This window comes from Macaca mulatta, chromosome 14 (genome assembly GCF_049350105.2).
Source record: "Macaca mulatta isolate MMU2019108-1 chromosome 14, T2T-MMU8v2.0, whole genome shotgun sequence".
NCBI classification, from domain to species: domain Eukaryota; kingdom Metazoa; phylum Chordata; class Mammalia; order Primates; family Cercopithecidae; genus Macaca; species Macaca mulatta.
In genome coordinates, this window is record NC_133419.1 from 1,651,568 (window position 1) to 1,671,847 (window position 20,280).

The 20,280-nt window shown below is 54.6% G+C and overlaps 1 protein-coding gene and 1 pseudogene across 7 annotated transcripts in view; both read right to left on the reverse strand.

Moving 5' to 3' along the window:
- LOC144334546 (uncharacterized) overlaps positions 1 to 3,089 on the reverse strand; it is a 40,614-nt pseudogene extending 37,525 nt beyond the window's left edge. Inside the window, exon 1 of the transcript XR_013404504.1 lies at positions 2,902 to 3,089. The product of XR_013404504.1 is annotated as an uncharacterized LOC144334546 (transcript). The remainder of the gene's footprint in view (positions 1 to 2,901) is intronic.
- IFITM10 (interferon induced transmembrane protein 10) lies at positions 1,255 to 19,843 on the reverse strand. Of its 6 annotated transcripts, none has more exons than XR_013403385.1 (3): positions 18,226 to 19,814; positions 16,881 to 17,333; positions 1,255 to 4,303 (listed from the first exon to the last, which is right to left on the reverse strand). XR_013403385.1 is itself a non-coding variant. In XM_077961663.1 (3 exons), the coding sequence occupies exons 2-3, from the start codon at positions 17,121 to 17,123 to the stop codon at positions 4,154 to 4,156; spliced, it is 393 nt and encodes a 130-aa protein (XP_077817789.1). In that variant the 5' UTR covers positions 17,124 to 17,333; positions 18,052 to 18,241; the 3' UTR covers positions 1,255 to 4,153. The 6 variants fall into 6 exon arrangements, 2 of the variants coding, with proteins under 2 accessions (XP_077817789.1, XP_014968815.2); XR_013403383.1 differs by having other exon boundaries at positions 18,052 to 19,814; XM_077961663.1 differs by having other exon boundaries at positions 18,052 to 18,241.
- Positions 19,844 to 20,280: the final 437 nt, after the last annotated feature.

The following is a 20,280-nucleotide window of genomic DNA, read 5'->3' on the forward strand; positions in this document are numbered from 1 at the left end:
GCCCCCGTGGGACTGCTGAGCACATGCAATTAGGAAAGAATGTTATGCAGATCTCCCATGTCTGGAGAACAGGCATCAAGCTCTGCCGCCTGCTGGAGTGGGCAGTGGCTTGGCAAGGGCAGGGGAGCCTAGAGAGCTCTGGGCCACTGTGGTCACAGGAAGGGAGGCTTGGGGATGACCCTATAGCACATCCTCCCCAATGCACACACATTCTACACATGCACACAGCCACACACAGCACACATACACAATACACACATGCACACATACATGCACACATGTACACACAACACACACAGGCACATAGTCACGCATGCACATATTCACAATCCACACATGCACACAGTCACACACACATGCACAGTCACACACAGCACATATACACACATACACAGCCACACACATGTGTACACAACACACACACATACATAGTCACACACATGCACACAGTCACAAACATGCACACACAATACATCCACACACATGCATACACATGTACACACAACACATACACATGCATGCACAGTCACACACAATCACACAAAGCACATTTACACACAGGCACATATGCACATACTTGTACACACAACACACACATGCACACAGTCACACACACATGCACACATAGCATGTACATCACATGCAGTCACACACATGCAAACACATGTATAATCACATACATGCAAACACATATACACATAATATATGCATGCAATTAGTCACACACACATGCAGTCACACACAGCACATGCACACACACTACACACACACGAACACATGTGCACACAGTCTCACATAAGCACAGTCACACGGACATGCAACACACATGCACAGTCACACACACACACACACACACACACACAGATGCACAGTGAGGCTCAGCCTTTACACTCCCCTCAGTCCTGATCCTTTATTTATTCATTTATTTATTTATTTATTTATTGAGACGGGGTCTCGCTCTGTCACCCAGGCTGGAGTGCAGTGGTGCAATCATGGCTCACTGCAGCCTTGAGTTCCTGGGCACAAGCGATCCTCCTGCATCAGCCTCCCAAAGCACTGGGAATATAAGCATGAGTCACTGCGCCCAGCCCCAATCCTTTTAAACTGGGTTGTTGGGCTGGGGTCCCAAGGGCAGTGACCAGGGCAGCATGGGGAGAGGGGAGGGCAGGGAAAGTCACCTGACTCCCAAAAGATACAGAAATATATGGAGGCACATAGGGAGAAGGACAGAGAGAGAGAGCGAGAGGGGGATTCTTTCTTTCATTCATACAATGTTTATTGAACGTCCAATGTTTGCCAGGCACTGTGCAAAATCACATAAAAATGAGGCGGGAGGAGTGCAGTGGACAGGGAGTGCCAGCAGGTCAGGCATGAGTACAGACAGGCAGAGACACAGACTTCGAAGCCGGACCCCAGTGCTGGAGCTGACGCCTGCTTGCTTGCCTGCTGAGAGCGAGAATGCACCTGCTATGGGGGCCTGACCTCACTGTGGACACCCACCGTGGGAGCACCAGTCTTCCCCCGGTCCCCAGGGTGTGGAAGCCAGGGGCCTTTGTAGCCCCACATTGCCTGGAGTTGGATACAAACATCCCAAGAGCTAGGGGTGCCTCTACTGGCTGGAAGGTAACTGTTCCATTTCCCCAGCATGAACTCAGAAAGCTTCAGCCAGGCACAGGCACGTCCCAGGGAAAAGCTGGCTGAGGGCTTCCCTAATGCAGGTGTGTTTCCTCCTGGCCCCTGTCCCAGGCAGCCACCAGCACTGGCATCGAAGGCTTAAGGAAAATAGGGAAAGAAAGCATTTGCCCCTCTACTTTCTTCCCTCCCAGGCATAACTTGGACGACACCTGGACACTGGGGTTGGCCTTAGCTGACCTCATGACCCAGGACCCAGGTCTCCCCCAGGTGCCCCAGGAATTAGAAGCTAGGACCCTCTCTCTTCCAAGGCCCAGCAGCCTCTGCCATCATTTTCCAGCCCAGGCTCATTCAGGAAAGCCTCTGGGTCTAATGGTGAAAGCATCCAAAGTGCCCACAACCGGGTTGCCCACATGCTCGGTGAGGCGTTCAGCCGCCCCTGGCACCTCTCCCACCATCCTCCAAGAGGCACGATGACAGCTCCATGCAGCCCTGTATCAGCCTCGCAGCCGCCGCCTCCTGCCCGCCCATCCCACCACTGCCTAGGGTGAAGGGTCAGTGCTCAAGAGTCCCACATGGTCCCCACCCTGTCCCCTCTCTCGACTCGGACCCCCAAGCCCTCCCGTTTTGAGGTCACACACTCCCCTCCCCTCCCCTCTTCCCTGAGCAACCCCTCCACCTCCGCCTGGGCTGCAACCCAGGCCCATGGGCAGGTGTTAGCCATCCTGCCTTCCTTTGCAGGTTTCTGGGTCAAGACTGTGACCTGCCTCTTGCTCACTGCACTCCTGCCATGGTATGCCCTGTCTCCTGCGTCTGTCCCATCTGCTGCTAACTCAAGGTCCTCCCTTCCGAGGCATCCCACGTCTCCAGCCCAGAAGGCTCTTCCCTTCTCTGCTTGGTGTCTCAAAGTCAACATCTTCTTCTCCCTGGTTTCCTGCTGTTGGTACACAGCCCTCTCTACCCACTGGGCTGTCCAAGTCAAGGGGCAGGAATCCTCCAGGCTTCTCCCCCAGCTTACCTCCCAAACCAGTCAACTCCACCACCTGCACAGCTGCCAGGCGCCCTGCTGTCCAACCCTCTGCTGCTGGCCCCAGCCCAGGCTCAGCTCCTCCACTTGCATCCACCTCTGTCCATTGGGATCCCCTCCAAGCTGGCCTCGCTACCCCGGAGAGCATGATCTTCCCAAAACACGAAGCGCACGGCCATGCCCCTTCCCTGGGAAAGTTTGCCTGCCTTCCCATGGGATGATAAGTCCTTCCCACTGCACACCTGAGCTGTGGGATTTCCTGCAGTTTCCCAGACCAGCGGGGCCCCCACAGCGTGAGGCTCTGCACCCATGGCCAGTGCCTCATCTTCTTCATCTTCACCTCCCCGCCTCCTTCGTGTGCCTTGACACCCTTCACTTTTCCTAGTGCACCCTCATCAGACTTGTCTTCAGGGCTGACCGGCACCCCCATGACTCTGCCTGAGTTCCAAGGGGACAGAGCCCATCCCTGCATCCTGCCTTCCACATTGCAGATTGCACGTGCCATGGACCGGGATGGCACGGGTCTCGGCCTTTGAACAGCATCTTCAGTTGATTTTCACAGTGATTGTAGAAGTGAAAGGTCATTTTCCTATGTTACAGTTAAGGAGATGGGCACGAGAGAGGTAAAGGGGCCTGCCCGGGTCCCAGAGCCCTCCAGGAGGGACAGGGGTTAGCCAGGGGTCTATCGTCTCTGCCTGCTGCTTCCTTCTGAGTGAATGTGTGGTTTCCTTTGCTCTGATTTGGCCAACGCAGGCAGCTGAGGCTGTGCTCTACCCACTTCCTTCCCCCCAGGAGGCTGCCTGACCCTCTAAGCGACTCGAGTTTGGGGTACCTCCACCAAATGCCCACCCCCCCATTCACCATCTGGCACAGCTGTAATGGAGCAGACTGTCTCCTGCAGTCCGCTGTGACACAGTGCCAGGGGCCCTGACCTCCAGGCAGTTCCTGAAGGAGGCTTGCAAAGCTTCCAGACTTTTCCAGGCCCTGCCAGGGACACAAAGTAGAAGGCTGGGCTGGAGCTGCATGGGTATTTCATTGAAAGTTCACAGACACGAGGGCTCTGAGCAGGATCACAGCGTGGAGGAGGCAGGGACAGGGAGCATAGAGTGAGTCGTCCCATCCTGGGACACTTTTGCCTAAGCCCTTCCTGCTAGGTGTCAGGTCCAAGGAGCCCCAGGAGCCTGGGAAGGGGCACGTGAGGGCAGGGACACAGACACTGGAAGCCAGGGTGCAGCAGCGAGGGGAGAAGCCCCCAGGCCCCAGACACAGGCAGGGCGGAGGCCAGGAGGCGGAGGGGGTGGGCTGAGGGCCAAGCTCACTGCCCCCTTGCTGTACTCAGCTTCTGATGGCCTTGCTGCCCGGTTCACAGCTCAAGGGAGCCCCAGGACAAGAAGCTCTGCCCTGCCCCAACCTCATGGGATCCTGCGTTTCAGGGACCATGAGAATAAACATGTCTCAGTGCTTGTCTCCGCCAGCGGACGTGCCTGGCAGGCCTTAGTAGTCGGTGAGGGGGTACCGCAGGAAGATGAAGACGAGGATGATGCAGGAGGCTGCCAGGGCAGAGCTGGTGATGTTGAACAGCCGGGCCGTCTTTGCATCCTCCACGGCTCCATTCAGGTCATTGAGAAGCTTCTTGTCTCGCACCTGAAGCCGGGAGGAGGAGAGGAAACAGGCAGTCAGCCAGGGAGCAGGGCCCCGGAGCAGCCAGGAGCCCAGCAGGGCCAGTGCCACAGCACTCAGCACAGTATCAGTGTCTTGTTTCCGAGAGCTGACAAATGAACTATGGTTCTGGAGGAGGCTGTCTCTGCCCTGGGGTACCAGACACTGATGAACTTAGGGGCACACGGGCATCATGTCTGAAACCTCTCAACCCTCTACTGGTTTATAAAGTAGGTAAGATGTATTTATATATATAGAGAAAAGCAAATATGGTAAAATGTTAACATTTTGGACATCTGGGTGAAGGACGTAAAGAAATTCTTTTCCCTTTTTGCAAGTTTTAAATTATCAAAATAAAAGAAGTTGGCCTCAGAGAGAATATGATTGGAGGATGGGGTGACACAACTCTCTCCTAATTTGATTGGTTCTGCTTAGTTTAAAATTAACTGGGATGCCCTGAGGACGAGCCTTGTGCATTGACAGGAGAGACAGCAATCTCCAGGGCCCTTGGGGAGGGATATTAAGGTGAAGGAAGTGGGCTGGCACTCAGGAAGTCCTGGGGAGGCAGTGGACTGAGCTGGACTCATTTCCAAGAAGCGACCTTCATTCAGAATGAGTTATAGGGCCCTCCGTCCTCAGCACTCTTTCTTTCTATCACATCCACAGACATGTGCGTGAGTTTGCTGTAAGAAGAAACCAGGATGAGGAAGAGAAAGAGAATGGAAAGAGGAAGAGAGGAAAAGGCAAAAAGTCTTTGCCTTAGTAGATTGGGGCTGGGCTGAAAGAAGGAAGGTGGGTAGATAGATACTGGGACTGACTAATGCCTGGATCCCTCAGTGCACAGATTAGGCAGATGAACAGGAGACCCAGGTCAGAAGAGTGGACGGACAGAGGACAGATGGGCGGTCAGGGCAATGGGTGCGTAACTGAGTGGAAGAATGGAAGCATGAATGGTTTGGCCTGTGGGTGGATGGATGGAAGAGGCAGAATAGTGGAAGGAACAAAGGGAGAGGAGAGAAAAAAGAGGATAGAGGGAGTGGGGAAGGGAAAGAGAGAACGCAATTCAGTGGAGTGGAATGGAGTGAAGTGGAGTAAATGCAGTGAAGTGCAATAGAGTGGAGTGGATGGAGTGGAGTGATGGAGTGAATGCAGTGAAGTGGATGGAGTGGATGGATAGAGTGGAGTGAGGTGGAGTGAAGTGGAGTGGATGGATGGAGTGGATGGAGTGGAGAAGATGAAGTGGAGTGGATGGAGTGAATGGAGTGGAGTGGATGGAGTGAATGGAGTGGAGTGGATGGAGTGAATAGAGTGGAGTGGATGGAGTGAATGGAGTGGAGTGGATGGAGTGAATGGAGTGGAGTGGATGAAATGGATGGAGTGGAGAGGATGGAATGGATGGAGTGGAGAGGATGGAGTGGAATGCATGGAATGGATGGAGTGGATGGAGTGGAGTGAATGGAATGGATGGACTGGAGTTAATGGAATGGATGGAGTGGATGGAGAGGAGTGGGTTGAAAGATGGAGTGGAGTCAATGGAGTGGAGCTGGAATAAAAGTTGGAGAGAGAAGGGAAGGGAGGGAACAAGGTCAAATGAGCAAGTAGATGACTTGGAAGATAAATTGTACAGAACGTGCTATCAAAATGGAGAGATCAACGATGTGAAGAAGCAGGTATTGAGGAATCAGGGTAGGGAAGGAGGCAGGAAGAAAGTCTATGCTCTCATCGGGTTCTCATGCTAGTGGTTTTGGAGGAAACTGACATCTGATTGAAATTTGTATTCCTTTCTAAGGACTGAATGTGTCACCCACTTATTGAGGTCTTATTTGATGCCTTTGTTAAAATAAAGTTGCATAACTTTCTCCAGAAAGAGCTATTACATCTTTTGTTAGACTTAGTCTATTTGTTTTGGTTTTTATTATCATGTAAAAGTATATTTTAAAATTGTATGTCTAATTGATTTTGTATCCAGCTAAACTATCATATTGTACTAATTGACCACGTGTTCTTAATAATAAATCATATCAACAGCAAATACTAATAGTTCTATTTCCTCCTTGCAGTCTATTCCTAGACAGCACAGCATAGAGGTTAAAGCACAGACGCAGAAACACTGACTGGATTTCAATCCTGATTCTGTGGGTCACAGAGTGTGCAGCCTTAGGCAAGCTAACAACTCACTCTTCTGCTCCTCATTTCCTCATCTGAGACATGAAGATGACAACAGCGCTGCCTCCCAAGGTTGTGGGAAAGCCTTAATGAATTGATGGATGTGAAACTCCACCACAGAGCCTGGCCAAAGTAAGCTCCTCTCATGGAGGCAAAGAAGATCCCAGAGTGATCCCAGTGGGCAGCAATGAGGACAAGCAGCTGAGCCTCATTCTTGACCTCAATGTACCAGGAAGGATAATGCTCATCTTATCATTAGAGGTCTATGATTGCATTAGAATTTCCACAAGATAAACATATTTTTTCTTTCTCTAATTCATTAACAAGGTAGATTATAATTCATTGATTTTCATATACCAAGACAACTCTGAATTCCTAAAACAAACTTTTGGTCATGATTTCTTTGTTGGATACTTGGAGTGAGGAAGAACGTGGCAGAGGGAGGGTGAAACACTGGGTGTCAAAAGTGGATGGAGTGGGGGGCAGGAGGCTGAGGCAGCTGGGGTATTGGGTGCATGGAAAATGGTGGCCACAGCTAAAGAAGATAGGGAAGAGGAGGGCGGGGGAGTGATCCCGGAAAGGTGGGTGGATGGAGCTGAGGGGTTATATAGATGGAGACTGGGTGTATGGGACAGAGAAATGGATGTAGAAACTTGTGCTGGGTAGGGAGGAGGGCTGGATGGATATAAGAATGTACGCTGGATGAGTGGGACAGGCAGATAGCTGAATTTATGAATACGATGCTTCTTGATGTACAATGGGGCTACAGTCCAATAAATCCATCATAAGTTTAAAGTGTCGTAATTGAACGTTTCATACGCATTTTCGTATGATGCGTTTTTCACAAGCCCGGTAAACTGAGGAGCGTACTGAGTGCCTATGGGTTTCCTGCCATTGTGAAGTTGAAAAATCATATGTCAAACCATCATAAGGTGGGGACCGTCTGCACATGCTGGATGGGGGAACAGGACTATAGACGAACATATGAATGTATGTCCAAATGGACAGATGGATACGCAAATGTATGCCACGTGGGTGGGGCAGCTGGGTAAGTGGGTAAGTGAATGGCTGCTGGATGGGAGGTGATGTGTGGATATGTGAGAGCATGTTCAGTGGGCAGGATGGGCAAATAGATGAATACACGAGAATGTGTGCTCATGTGTTCATGGTGGCTTGGACCAGGGCAGTGGCAGTGAAGGTGGAGAGACCCGGCCAACTTCTGGACATGTGTTGAAGGTGGAGCTGACAGCGTTTGCTGGGATCAGGTTTGCAGTGTGATAAAAAGAATGGAGGCCGGGCTCGGTGGCTCACGCCTGTAATCCCAGCACTTTGGGAGGCCGAGGCGGGTGGATCATGAGGTCAGGCGTTCAAGACCAGCCTGGCCAAGATGGTGAAACCTGTCTCTACTAAAAATACAAAAAAAATTTGCCGGACACGGTGGCAGGCGCCTGTAATCCCAGCTGCTCAGGAGGCTGAGGCAGGAAAATTGCTTGAACTTGGAGGGCGGAGGTTGCAGTGAGCTGAGATCATGTCACTGCACTCCAGCCTGGGTGACAGAGTGAGACTCCATCTCAAAAAAAAAAAAAAAAAAAAGACTGGAACTTCAAGTGATTTCAATGAATGGACAGGTGGTTACAGGAATACAGGAACAGATGCCAGACTGGAGGGGCAGGTGCACAGATGGGTTTCTGAATGCCCGCTGGATGGCTGGAGCAGGTCCATGGCTGGATATAGTAATGGACACTGGATGGCTGGGATGGATCCATGAGCTGAATGGGTGGAACAGGTAGATAAATGAATTTATGATATGTTTTGAATGGGTAAGACTGGTGGATAATAGGAAGGAGGGTTGTTGATAAATATAGCATAGACCACTGGATGGTAGATGGGTACACAGATTCATTAATCAATCAATCAATCAATCATCAATCAATATTTACTTAGTGCTTGCTCTGAGTAGTTGCTATTCTAGGTCCTGCTTATATTACAAGGAATAAAACAGAGTCTCTGTCCTCATGTAGCTTACATTGTAGGGAGAAGATACAGAAAATAAACACAATAAATAAGTAAAACATGTAATGTGCTCAGTGTGCTAAAAAGAAACCCAAAGAGGCTCAAGGGAACAGAGAGTGCTGTAGGAGGTGCGAGTCTAGCTCGGTGGCCAGAAAAGACCTTGTGGGAGATATTTGAGGAAAGACCAGAATAATGTGACAGACTCGGCCATGTGTTCATCCACAGGGAGGCACGTCCTGGGCACATAGAGCTCTATGTGCAGGGCCCGGTGCCTCTGAGGACTAGGTGCAAAGTAGGGGCAGCAGATCACAGAGAGAAGGGGAGGACATACGGTCAGAGGAGATCATCCAGGAGCACGGTGCAGGCTCTGAGGGTGCTTTTTAGTCATTTAGAGCCAGAAAGATGAACGTGATATGACATATGTGAACCAGGCAGTGCTGGCCGCTGTGCTAAGAACAGACGGTGGGGGCCGGGTGCAATGGTTCACGCCTGTAATTCCAGCACTTTAGGAGGCCAAGACAGGCGGATCACGAAGTCAGGAGTTCGAGACCAGCCTGACCAACATGATGAAACCCCGTCTCTACTAAAAATACAAACATTAGCCTGGTGTGGTAGGGTGTACCTGTAATCCCAGCTACTCGGGAGGCTGAGGCAGGAGAATCGCTTGAACACAGGAGGTGGAGGTTGCAGTGAGCCGATGTCACGCCATTGCACTCCAGCCTGGGCAACAGAGCAAGACTCCATTTCGAAAAAAAAAAAGAAGGGATAGCTGAACAGGCAGAGAGAGGTGGATTGAATGGTCCAGGGAAGTGTGAGGGTGGCTTGGACAGGGCAACAGTGGTGAAGGTAGTGAGACTTGGCCAGCTCCTGGACATGCATAGTATGTGGAGCTGATGGTGGTTGCTGGGATCAGGTATAGAGTGTGATAAAAAGCATGGAATCTGACATGATCTCAAGGTTTTTGGGGTTTGATCAACTGAACAGGGAGCTGTAGAACGCTGCAAAAGGAAGACTCATTTAGCAGTTCAATTTCTGACATGTCAAGTTAGGAATGCCCTTTACACATACAGTAGACATTTGGCGTAGCACTTTGTGTGAGTCTGGAGTTCAGAGATGAGGTCTAGGGCAGAGATATAAATTTGAGAGGCATCAGCAGAAAGATGGTATTTAAAACTGATATAGTTTGAACATCTGTCCCCGCCGAATCTATGTTGCAGCGATCCCCAGTGGTGGAGAGGGCCTGGCGGGAGGTGTTTGGGATATGCGTGTAGGTCTCATGGCTTGATGCTGTCCTCACCATAGTGAGTGAATTCCTGAGAGCTGGTTGCTTAAAAGTGTGAGGCGCCTCCCCGTTATCTCTCCCTTGCTCCCAGTCTCGCCATGTGAGATGCCTGCTCCCACTCTGCCCTCCACCATGACTGGAAGCCTCCTGAGGCTTCCCCAGAGGCAGATACCAGCACCATGCTGCCTGTACAGCCTGCCAAATTAAACCTCTTTTCTTATAAATTACTCACTCTCAGGTGTTTCTTTACAGCTGTGTAAGAATGGCCTAATACTAAAGCCATGGTACTGGATGGGGCGCCAAGGGAGTGAACGTGAAGGAAGGAGAGGACAGAGGGCTGAGCCCTGGAGACCCGCAGTGACAGAAGGTTAGGGAGCCAAAAGCAATTAGGAAAGGGGCTCGAGAAGAGTGGGCCAAGAAGCAGGGAAAGCAAAGGGGGCGCAAGGGTGCTAGATGGCGGAATGGGCTGAGAAGCATAAGCAGAGGTGGGACATAGAGGATGGGGCAGCTATGTGGGTGCAGGGGCAATGGATGGTGCTGGGTGGGTAGAGGAGAGGGAGGAGGAGAGCGGGAGAGAGAACAGGCTGATGGCTGGGAGTTGAGTGAGTCCATCAAAGCAAGGAAGGAAGGAAAATGGAAGGACATTCTGATGATGAATTGAGGGCTAGGTGGCCAGGCAGTTCTTCTATGACTGTGAATATTGACGGATGACAGATGGGTGAATGTGTGAAGGAAAAAGAGTAGGGATGGGCAGATGGGTACAGAGAGGAACTGGCTCTGGCTATAGAGATGGACGGGACAGGTCACTGGAGGAACAGGGGAGAGGAAACACAAGGAAGGGATGACATGAAAGTGGATGAAAGGGCAATGTTATGGTCTAATGTTCATGTCCTCCAAATTCCTGTGTGAAATCCTAACCCCTAAAGTGATGGTAGCAGTTGGGGCTCTTGAGAGGATTAGGTCATGCATGGGATTGGCACCCTTATAAAAGGGGCCCCAGAGAAGCCCTAGGATTTACTGGCAAATAAGGACACAGAAGTTGACAGCCTGCAACCCAGAAGAGGGTCCTGATCAGAACCTGACCATGCTGGCACCCTGGTCTCAGACTTCCAGCCTCCAGAACAGTGAGAAGTTAATACCCAGAGTTTATAAACCACCTAACCTATGATAATTCGTTACAGCAGTCTGGACAGGCTCATGCCACTCAACTTGGAGGCACATGAATAAAGCAAAGGAAGGAAAGGCGAGATAGATGTGGCTGGAAGGTCAGATGGGCAATGGACGAGAGGAAACAAAGAATGGAAATTTTACGGCTGAATGATTAGCTATATTGGTAAAGCAGGTAGGCGGATGGTAGAAAGAATGAAGGGGGTAGAAGGGGAGAATGCGTGGCTGAAAAGTGGGGCAAAAGGAAGGAAAAGAAAAAAAATGAGAGGGAAAAGAAGAACGTGAGAAATTGATGCATGAACAGTGAGAGACAGGGTGGATGAGGAGGGAGGGAATAGAGAAAGTGACAATGGCTGGATTGTGCTGACAGATGGGGTGAGCTGAGGCACGCTGAGTATGAAGAAGGCAGTGAATGGGTGAGTGTGACTCAGTTTGGGGAGCAGCAGGAGGAAGGGTGGGTGGATGGCTTGAAGGGTGAATAAATGTGTTGCCTTGTGAGGTCACAGCCATATGAGGTCACAGGATGGAGGGATGATTGGGTCTATTGACAGGTAGGGCTGGGAAGAAAAGTGGGCAATTACTAAGAAAGTGAGGCTAGATGAATAGTTTAGTGGGTTGATGCAGAAGGTTGGTGGGGACAGGATGGGACAGCAGGGCAGGGAGGGGAGCCTGAATGATCATGTGTGAACACAGGTAGATGGAAGCTTGGGTGGCTCTTTGGAGGAGTTGAAAGGAATGTGGGAGGATGGATTGAATATAAGTTTGGATGAATGGACAGAGGGAGGATGGACAGATGGATGGACAGATGATGGATGGATGGGCAGATGGAGGATAGATGGATGGGCAGATGGAGGATAGATGGATGGACAGATGGAGGATGGATGGGTGGATGGATAGATGGATGGATGGTGGATGGATAGATGAATGGAGGATGGATGGAGGATGGATGGAGGATGGATGGATGAACAGATGGAGGATGGATGGACAAATGGATGGATGGATGAAAGATAAATGGATGAATGGATGGAGGGTGGATGGATGGGTGGATAGAAGATGGACAGATGGAGGATGGATGGACAAATGGATGGATGGATGAATGATAGATGGATGGATGGATGGAGGGTGGATGGATGGGTGGATGGAGGATGGACAGATGGAGGATGGATGGATGGAAGATGGATGAATGATAGATGGATGGATGGATGGAGGGTGGATGGATGGGTGGATGGAGGATGGACAGATGGAGGATGGATGGATGGAAGATGGATGAACGATTGATAGATGGAGGATGGGAAAGATCAATGTGTGATGCTGATATTCAGAAAGGAGTGAGTGGGCGAGTGTGTACATCGAAAACCCAAGGCAGAACCCACCCACCTAACCTGTTCTTTCTGATCGCCCTGTCACTGGAAGGTCTCACAGCCTCCTGGGCTCACATCTAGCAGCTGCTGTGTCCTGGCCACACCTGTTCCTCCTCTCCCACCCCCATCCCCAGCTCACAAGTTCTTCCACCTGGACCACCACACTGGGACTTGAACCCTCTGCCTCGAGGCTTGACTTGTCCCCTTCCCCTACACTAGTTGCAGATTTCATGGCACTGATCATATCCTTCTCTTCCATGTCTCCTACAGATGAGAGCCCAGCCCCTCACGAGGTTTTCAAACCCCTCACTGCACTGCCTCAGGCACTCTTCTAGGACTGTCTTCTATTTCCCACCAAGGACAGGGGCCTTGCCAACCCCCTCGACTGCCCCACCTATGTGTCTTAGTTTATGCTCTTTCCCCCGCCTGAAACACATTTCCCCTCACCAAGCTTCAAGGCCTGGTGAAATTGCTGCCTCCTCTTAGAAGTCTTCCAGCCTCACCCCAAACTGGGAATGAAATATTCCTTTTCTGAAACACTGTGGTGCTTCTTCCGTCTCATGTGTCCTCTGTCCACAAACATGCACACTCAGGCACATACACAAAGCACATATGCACACACCCTCACACACTTGTGTACACACATTTACACGTGCCATGCACACTCGTGCGATTACACACACATGCACACACACTCAGGTACATACAGCACACATGCACACACCCTCACACACTTGTGTACACACATTTACACGTGCCATGCACACTCGTGCGATTACACACACATGCACACACACTCAGGTACATACACAAAGCACATATGCACACACCCTCACACACTTGTGTACACACATTTACACGTGCCATGCACACTCGTGCGATTACACACACATGCACACACACTCAGGTACATACACACAGCACACATGCACACACCCTCACACACTTGTGCACACACATTTACACGTGCCATGCACACTCATGTGTGATCACACACACATGCACACTCGGGTACATACATCACGCATGCATGCACACCCTCACCATTAGGTCAACATGTCTTGATCCATTGTTGGCCAGCTCTGCCTTGAGCACAGGTTGGCTGGGGTGAACAGATGTGGCTGGGGCAGGACTGTCTCTGGAGGCTTTGCAGAAGAGAGACCCAGATCTCACAAAAGCTCTCCAGGCTGAGGATGTGCATATGCAGACCGGGCTGTGCACCTCGCTCACGTCACACTTGCCGAGTGACCGGGGCAGGGAACTGCTGAGGCCAGAAGGGTTAAAAACGCAGTTTGGATGCTGAGATGAGACGTTTGACCATCATCCAGCTGACCGCGGGAGCCAGTAGTCATCAGGAGGCAGCGTGTGGAGGCGGCATGAATGGAGAATTGACTTTCTATATCTCTGCCTTCCCCGGACACCAGGCTGTGCAAAATAAGGCTCCAATCTCAGTGCTGCAGATCCAGCCTGCGTTGAGCTGAATTGGCCCATGTGGGTGGGGGGTGGATGGATGGCTGGATGGGTGGATGGACACGTGGGGGCAGGCAAGGACACGCTGTCTATTTCGTACCACTGCATGCGGGCCTCCGCCCTGCTCACGTGTGCTGGCTTGAATGTTGTTTTGTTTCTATTTGTTTTGGGAACAGATGAGCGAACAGGGGCTCAGTGAGGCAAGATGGCTTGTCTGTCCCAAGAGCTCGGATTTTAGCCAAGACCTTCTGACCCCAAGTCCGCCCTGTGCCCTTGGTGTAGGGTACAGATCAGGAGACCTGCAGCTGCGTGGCCAGATGGATGCATTCCCAGGAGTGGGGTCCACAGCCAGCCACTTCCGTCCTCCCTCCTGCCCAGGATAGAGGCAACTCACCTCCCACCCACTCCCAAGTATGCCCCAAAGCCTCTCTGCCCTGGCTGCTCCCAACCCCCGCAGGAAGGACACAGGAGGAGCAGGCCTGGGAGGAGGTGTAATGAGCAGTCCCTGCCCCTCAGAAGGGCCAAGCTCACACCACCCCCAACCCCTGCAGACACCCAGCACCACCCAGAAGTCTCTGACCTACCTACACCCGAGCCAGATGGGCCTGCCCCATGCCAGCCGGCCAGCCACAGCCTGGGCCAAGCGGGAGGAGGGACGGCTTCCGGACAGGAGCCCAGGCAGCCAGACCCATGTCCGCAGGCTGTTGGCAGGGCACAGAGAGGGGAGGCAGAGCTCCACCAGCTGCAGCGTCAGCCCCGCAACACCGGAGCTCTCTGCTCAGGATGGGTCTGGGGAGCCACAGCTGGAGCTGGTGGGAGGCATGACCCTCAGTTCCAGGGGTCCCTTTCCTTTGTTGCTTCTACACACACACACACACGCACACGCATGTGTGCATGCAGGAATAGACACTCACCACACACGCACACATGATCTCACACACTTGTACACACATTTATATGTGCCACGCACACTCACGTGTGATTACACACACATGCACACTCAGGTGCATACACACATCACACATGCACACACACTCTCACACACTTGTACACACACATTTACATGCACCACACACGTGTGATTACAAACATGCACACTGAGGTACATACACAAAGCACATATGCACACATCCTCATGCACGTGTGTATACACATTTACACGTGCCATGCACACTCGTGTGATTACACACACATGCACACACAGGTACATACACACAGCACACATGCACACACCCTCACATACTTGTGCACACACATTTACACGTGCCATGCACACTCACGTGTGATTACACACACATGCACACTCAGGTACACATAAAATGCATGCACGCACACCCTCACACACTTGTGCACACACATTTACACGTGCCATGCACACACACGTGTGATTACACACACATGGACACACAGGTACATACAGCACACATGCACACATCCTCACACACTTGTGCACACACATTTACACATGCCATGCACACTCACGTGTGATTACACACACATGCACACACTCAGGAACACACATTACACATGAACATACCCTTGCACATTGTGCACACACATTTACACACACCATGCACACACATGCGATTACACACACAGGTACATACACACACACCACATATGCACACACGCCCTCACACACTTGGGCACACACATTTACACACACCATGTGCACCCACATGATTACACACACATGCACACATATGCATGCACGTGTGCACACACACAAATACACTCATGCCTACACACATACACATGCACACACACAAAATATATGTACACATTCATGCACACAATGCATCCACATGCACACATACAGTTACACTCACAGTACACGCCCATTTATGCAATTACACTTGAGTACATGCATACACTGGCACGTGCTGGCTCACACACAGGCCCCTGTGTCAGAGCCCAGGGACGGGTCGGCACGCCCGAGGTTGAAGGTGCCCGTGCCAGTGGGCAATGCCGGGGGTTGGCAATGATGATGAGTCAGGAGCAGGACGGGAAAGCCGACGGCAGTTGCGATGCGGGGCGGGGTGGGGCTCGAGCTCAAGGATGGAGCAGAGGCGAAGCTGGCCAGGCGTCCTTCCTCCCAGCCAGCCTCTGCCCAGCCTCTCCCCTCCCCGCATCCCCCGTCTTCTCCCCCACCCGGCAGGGCAGCTGCACTGGTAGAGTACATCTGGCCTTGGCCACTCAAGTCTGGGCTGGGGAAATGTGATGATTAGGCTAAACGTGAGCCAAGCCCTTCCTTCCGGTGCCTCGGGGTGGGGAGGAGGGCACCGGGGCCTGCCCTCGCCCTCACGCTCCTTTCCCCAGGAAGGGCTCCAGCACCAGACACATTTACATAGGGCTGCCCCCCTCACTGTGAGCCCATCACAGCCTCCCTCCCACCATCTCCATCCCTGTCGCTCCACCTTGACCTCAGGGGGACTGGGTCATGTCTGCCCAGCACCTGCTCTGCTACCAGTCAGCTCTTCTCACAGCACTGAGGTGATTCTGGAAGTCATGCCCTCTCAGGGTGGAGGCTGGGGAGGTGTAGAACCTGTTTACATCCCTCTTCCCTGAGCTGTCCTGGCCACCCAGGACTGGTCTCCACGCATGGCCTGGCAGAGCTGTGTAAGCACCTGCCCTTGGGCTCCGGGTGAGGAGCTGGATAAGAAGGTGGCCCCTCTTCCTTTCCACAGGGGTAGGATTCCAAGCCCTCTTCAGCCCCATGCTGGCCCCATCCCTGTACACGGAGGAGTGGCTGTTGCCCAGGTCTACGTCCCATGTCCCCTGAGCCCGAGCACGGACCCTCTCGGCCCGCCCCCAGCCCCTCCTGCGGGTTCCGCTGTGCTGGCTGAGCAGAAAGCCAGGCTCTGATGGCTCAGGAGAGGGAAGGGCAGACCCCTGCCCGCCCAGACCTAGCCAGTACCCCGACCTCTCTGGGACCCGCGATCAGGACCCCTCGCTGTCCTTTGAACCCTTGGCCCCTCAACTGCACCTGCTCTACCCGTGTGCTCCCCTGAGAGGGAGAGGGGCCGGGCTTGCCAGCCAGGGACCGTCCTGCCGGCACCACCTTTCCAGCCCACCCTTGCCCCCTGCCGCCGCCCGGGCTCACTTTGAGGGAGTAGGCCAAGGCGATGAAGCCCAGGCAGCAGAAGTTGAGGTAGACGAAGTTGAAGATGGACCATAGGTAATAGTCGTTCACCTCGGTGGTGTCCGGGTAGACCTCGATGACGGTCGTGGGGTTGGTCATCGTCTTCTTCTCGGCTAGGTGCTTGCAGGCCGGGGGCGCGCCGGTGGCCCGCACGCTGTCGGTCTTGCTGCTCTTGGACTCCATGGGGAACAGTGTGGGCGCCATCGGGGGAGAGGCCGAGGGCTCAGGGGCAGGGGCCGCTGGAGCCTGCAGGGCGGGGGGCTTGGACACGCAAGCGAAGCAGCCCTTGGGCGAACCTGCCGGGGGCCTCGGGATCCAGAAGGCCCCGTCCAGGGGGACTCGGGCTTCCTGGGCGCCGTCCGTGGTGCTGGCCGGGGCTCCCAGCGGGGCTGGGCACTGGTCGGGGCCCTGGGCCTGGAGAGGAGACAGTGAGAGCGAGCTGGGCCCGGCCCACCGGCCAGCACCCACCCTCACGCCCGGCGGCCCCGAGAACAGCCCCAGTGGAGACGGAAATCCCTGCGGGGGCCGCCAGCTGCCAGCCTGCCACCTGCCTCCCCCACCCGCCCCGGGGCCTCGGCGGCCACAGACGATGCCAAAGCCCTTCGCAGCAGCCTTGGCAGGGACCTGGGGCTTTCATCACTTTGCCATCTGCGCACAAACACTCACCCACTGACACACACAACAGCACCCCCCCAGAAGCACACCGACGCTGAGACTGACACTGTTGCAAAACACAGAGTGCCCCAGCACCCCAAACAACCCCGCACACATGGGGCGCGGGACCCACAGCCACGCTGCCTCAGCCGCCAACCGGCAGAGCGAGCAGAGCGGCCAAAGCACCTGTCCACGGCGCCCGCGGACACCCGATACCGCCACAGGCACCGCCACGGGCACCGCCACGGGCTCCACCGCGGGCTCTCCAGACCCCGGGCGCACCCGCGGGCGCGCTCAAAGCCACTGAGGAGTAAACAACTCCCCACACAAGGCGACGCAGGCTCAGCCACGAGCGCTGAGAACCGGCACAGGTGCGGGGTCTCCAACTCGTGCGCACCGCCCCCCACCTCCAACCTGGGGACCCCAAGCGCGCACACTTGCCCGGAGCCACGCACCCCCGGGCCATACACAGACGCACAATGACAGGCTGCGAAACGAACACTTCTCCAACGCGGCACCAAGTCGCTCGCGCCCTGCGCCACCCCGCGTGCCCAGCGCCCGTGCAGCGCGCGCCGGGGGGTCTGCGGCCGAGGCTCTGCGGCCCCCAGCCCGACCCGGGTCTGCCGCAACCGCTCGGACGGCGCCTCCTCACCTACAAACGACTCCTCCTCCGCGCGCGGCCGGACCCCCTGCGCCTCGGTGCGCGCGTCCTTCCGCCGTCCCGCGGGCCGCTGTCTGTCCACTGATCCGCGTCCCAGCGGCCCAACCTTGAGGGGGTGGGGAGCGTGCGGGGCTCGGCGGCGGCGCCGCTGCCTCCCCAGCCGCCTGTGCTCCCTCCGCAGCGCCAGACCGGCCGCGCGGCTGCAGCCCAGAACCTGACTCACGGCGGCGGCGGCGGGCGCAGCCACCTCCCCGCCTCCCGCCTCCTCCTGCCGGGAGGGTGGGGGCTGCGGGCCCGGCCGGAAGCCGCGACCCCGGGGAGTTGCAAGGTCCTGCAGGGATGGGACCCCTACAGCGCCCGACCAGGGTGCCGGCGCCACCTCCATCTCCCCGGACCCGCTGTGTCTTCCTTCCCACCCCACCCGGCCCCATCCCTCTCGCGGAGCCCCCCGCCCCGTGAAAGACTAGCGGCTCCCGGAACCCTCTCTATCTGCCTCCCCAAGAGAGACCCCCTTCCTATTAACGCTCTCCCCATCGCGCTCTACCCCAGCGCCTGGGCCCTGCTGCCTCAAGGGACCCCCGCCCCTGGGTCCTGCCCTTCTGGCCTGTTGACTCTCAGTTCCAGCAGCTCAGTTCCCTCCTAAGGAAGCTCCAGTCCCCTGAGCCCCAGCAGGCCTTCTACCTGAGTGCCCATCTCTGCCTGTCCTATCTCTAACCAAGTCACCAAGGCCCCCAAGGCCACCCTCCAGTCCCTTCCCTCCTTAGCCCAAGTCCAGGCCCTCCGACAAGTTTCAGAGACCCCTACTCTGTTCCTTCCTGGCTGAACCCACTTCTCCCATCGGAGCTCCTGCCCCCTTTCCTGGAGTCTGACTTCACCCAGCCAGGGCCCCACTCCAGTTCACTCCCAGAGTCTGGGAGCATGCGGCCTCTCCTGCACAGACCCCAGGTCACACTCCCTCTGCCCGCAGGGCAAAGTGTCCCATTCCGAGCTCTGGTCCCATGCTGAGGTCCTGGCTGCTAAGGACACTTGTCTCCCTGAAGGCTGGTCCACTCACCTGCCCACAGCCTCTCTGCGATCCCTACCAGCCCTTCTGGGCCCGGTCCCCTGAGGCTTCTTTGTTCCCTGTGAATCACTTTTCCTAACCAATGCTGGTCCTCCCAGCCTCAGCCGCCTCCGCTGCCCCACCACATCCTCACTCTCACCGTACGCTTGACCCCAACTGATCTTCCATCCCCATAACAGTCCCCATGAGTCCCTCCCCAAAGAGAAAACTCTGGCCTTGCCTCCCTGCCTCCCTCCGAGTCCCCCACTTCACCACACAGGTGCCCTAAACTGGGTCCTCTTCACCAACCTCCGGCTCCCACTGAGCCCCAACCCCCTCCAAAGTCCCCCGGAAGCTGAGGGTGCATGGCGGCCCCCGTTTCCCTCCCTCATCTCTCTCCAAGCCCTGTCTTCCCATGAAACTCCTTTCTCCTCTGCCTCTCTAAATTGGCCTCCTGTGTCTCCGCAACCCTCTTTCCTGTCTGGAAGGCCAGTCCTGCTTGGGGTCCTTCTGTCTGCCTGTGCCTGAACCCCAGGTCATCTCTGAACCCTTTCTCTCCCCAAACCTCTGTTCTGAACCCTGATCCCCTGGAAAAGCCCAGCCCTCTGCAAGCCCCTCCCCTTTCCAGCCTAGTCTCCACCCCTCATGCCTGGGCTGACCCCTGGCAGAGCGTTATCCACAGCACGCCAGGAACCCACAGCACAAGGCTGATCTTAAATGATGCTGATAAACCCTAGTGAGCAGGAGAGGTCATCAAGCATGAGGGGCCTCCTCCTCATCTCCTTGGGCACCCTGGCCATGCTCTCCCTGGAGCCCACAGGCCATGGGTGGATGGGGCCTGCCAGAGAACCAGGGTTCCGTTCTCCCTCCCCAACTCCCTCCTCCTTTCCAAGGGCCTGGCCCAGGGAAAACGACCTGGTGTCTTCAGGTGGGGCCTGATCTTGGGGGCCTCCCAGGCTGCGTGTGGCCTGTGTGCCATGCCCCCATGTCTCCCCAGCATCTGA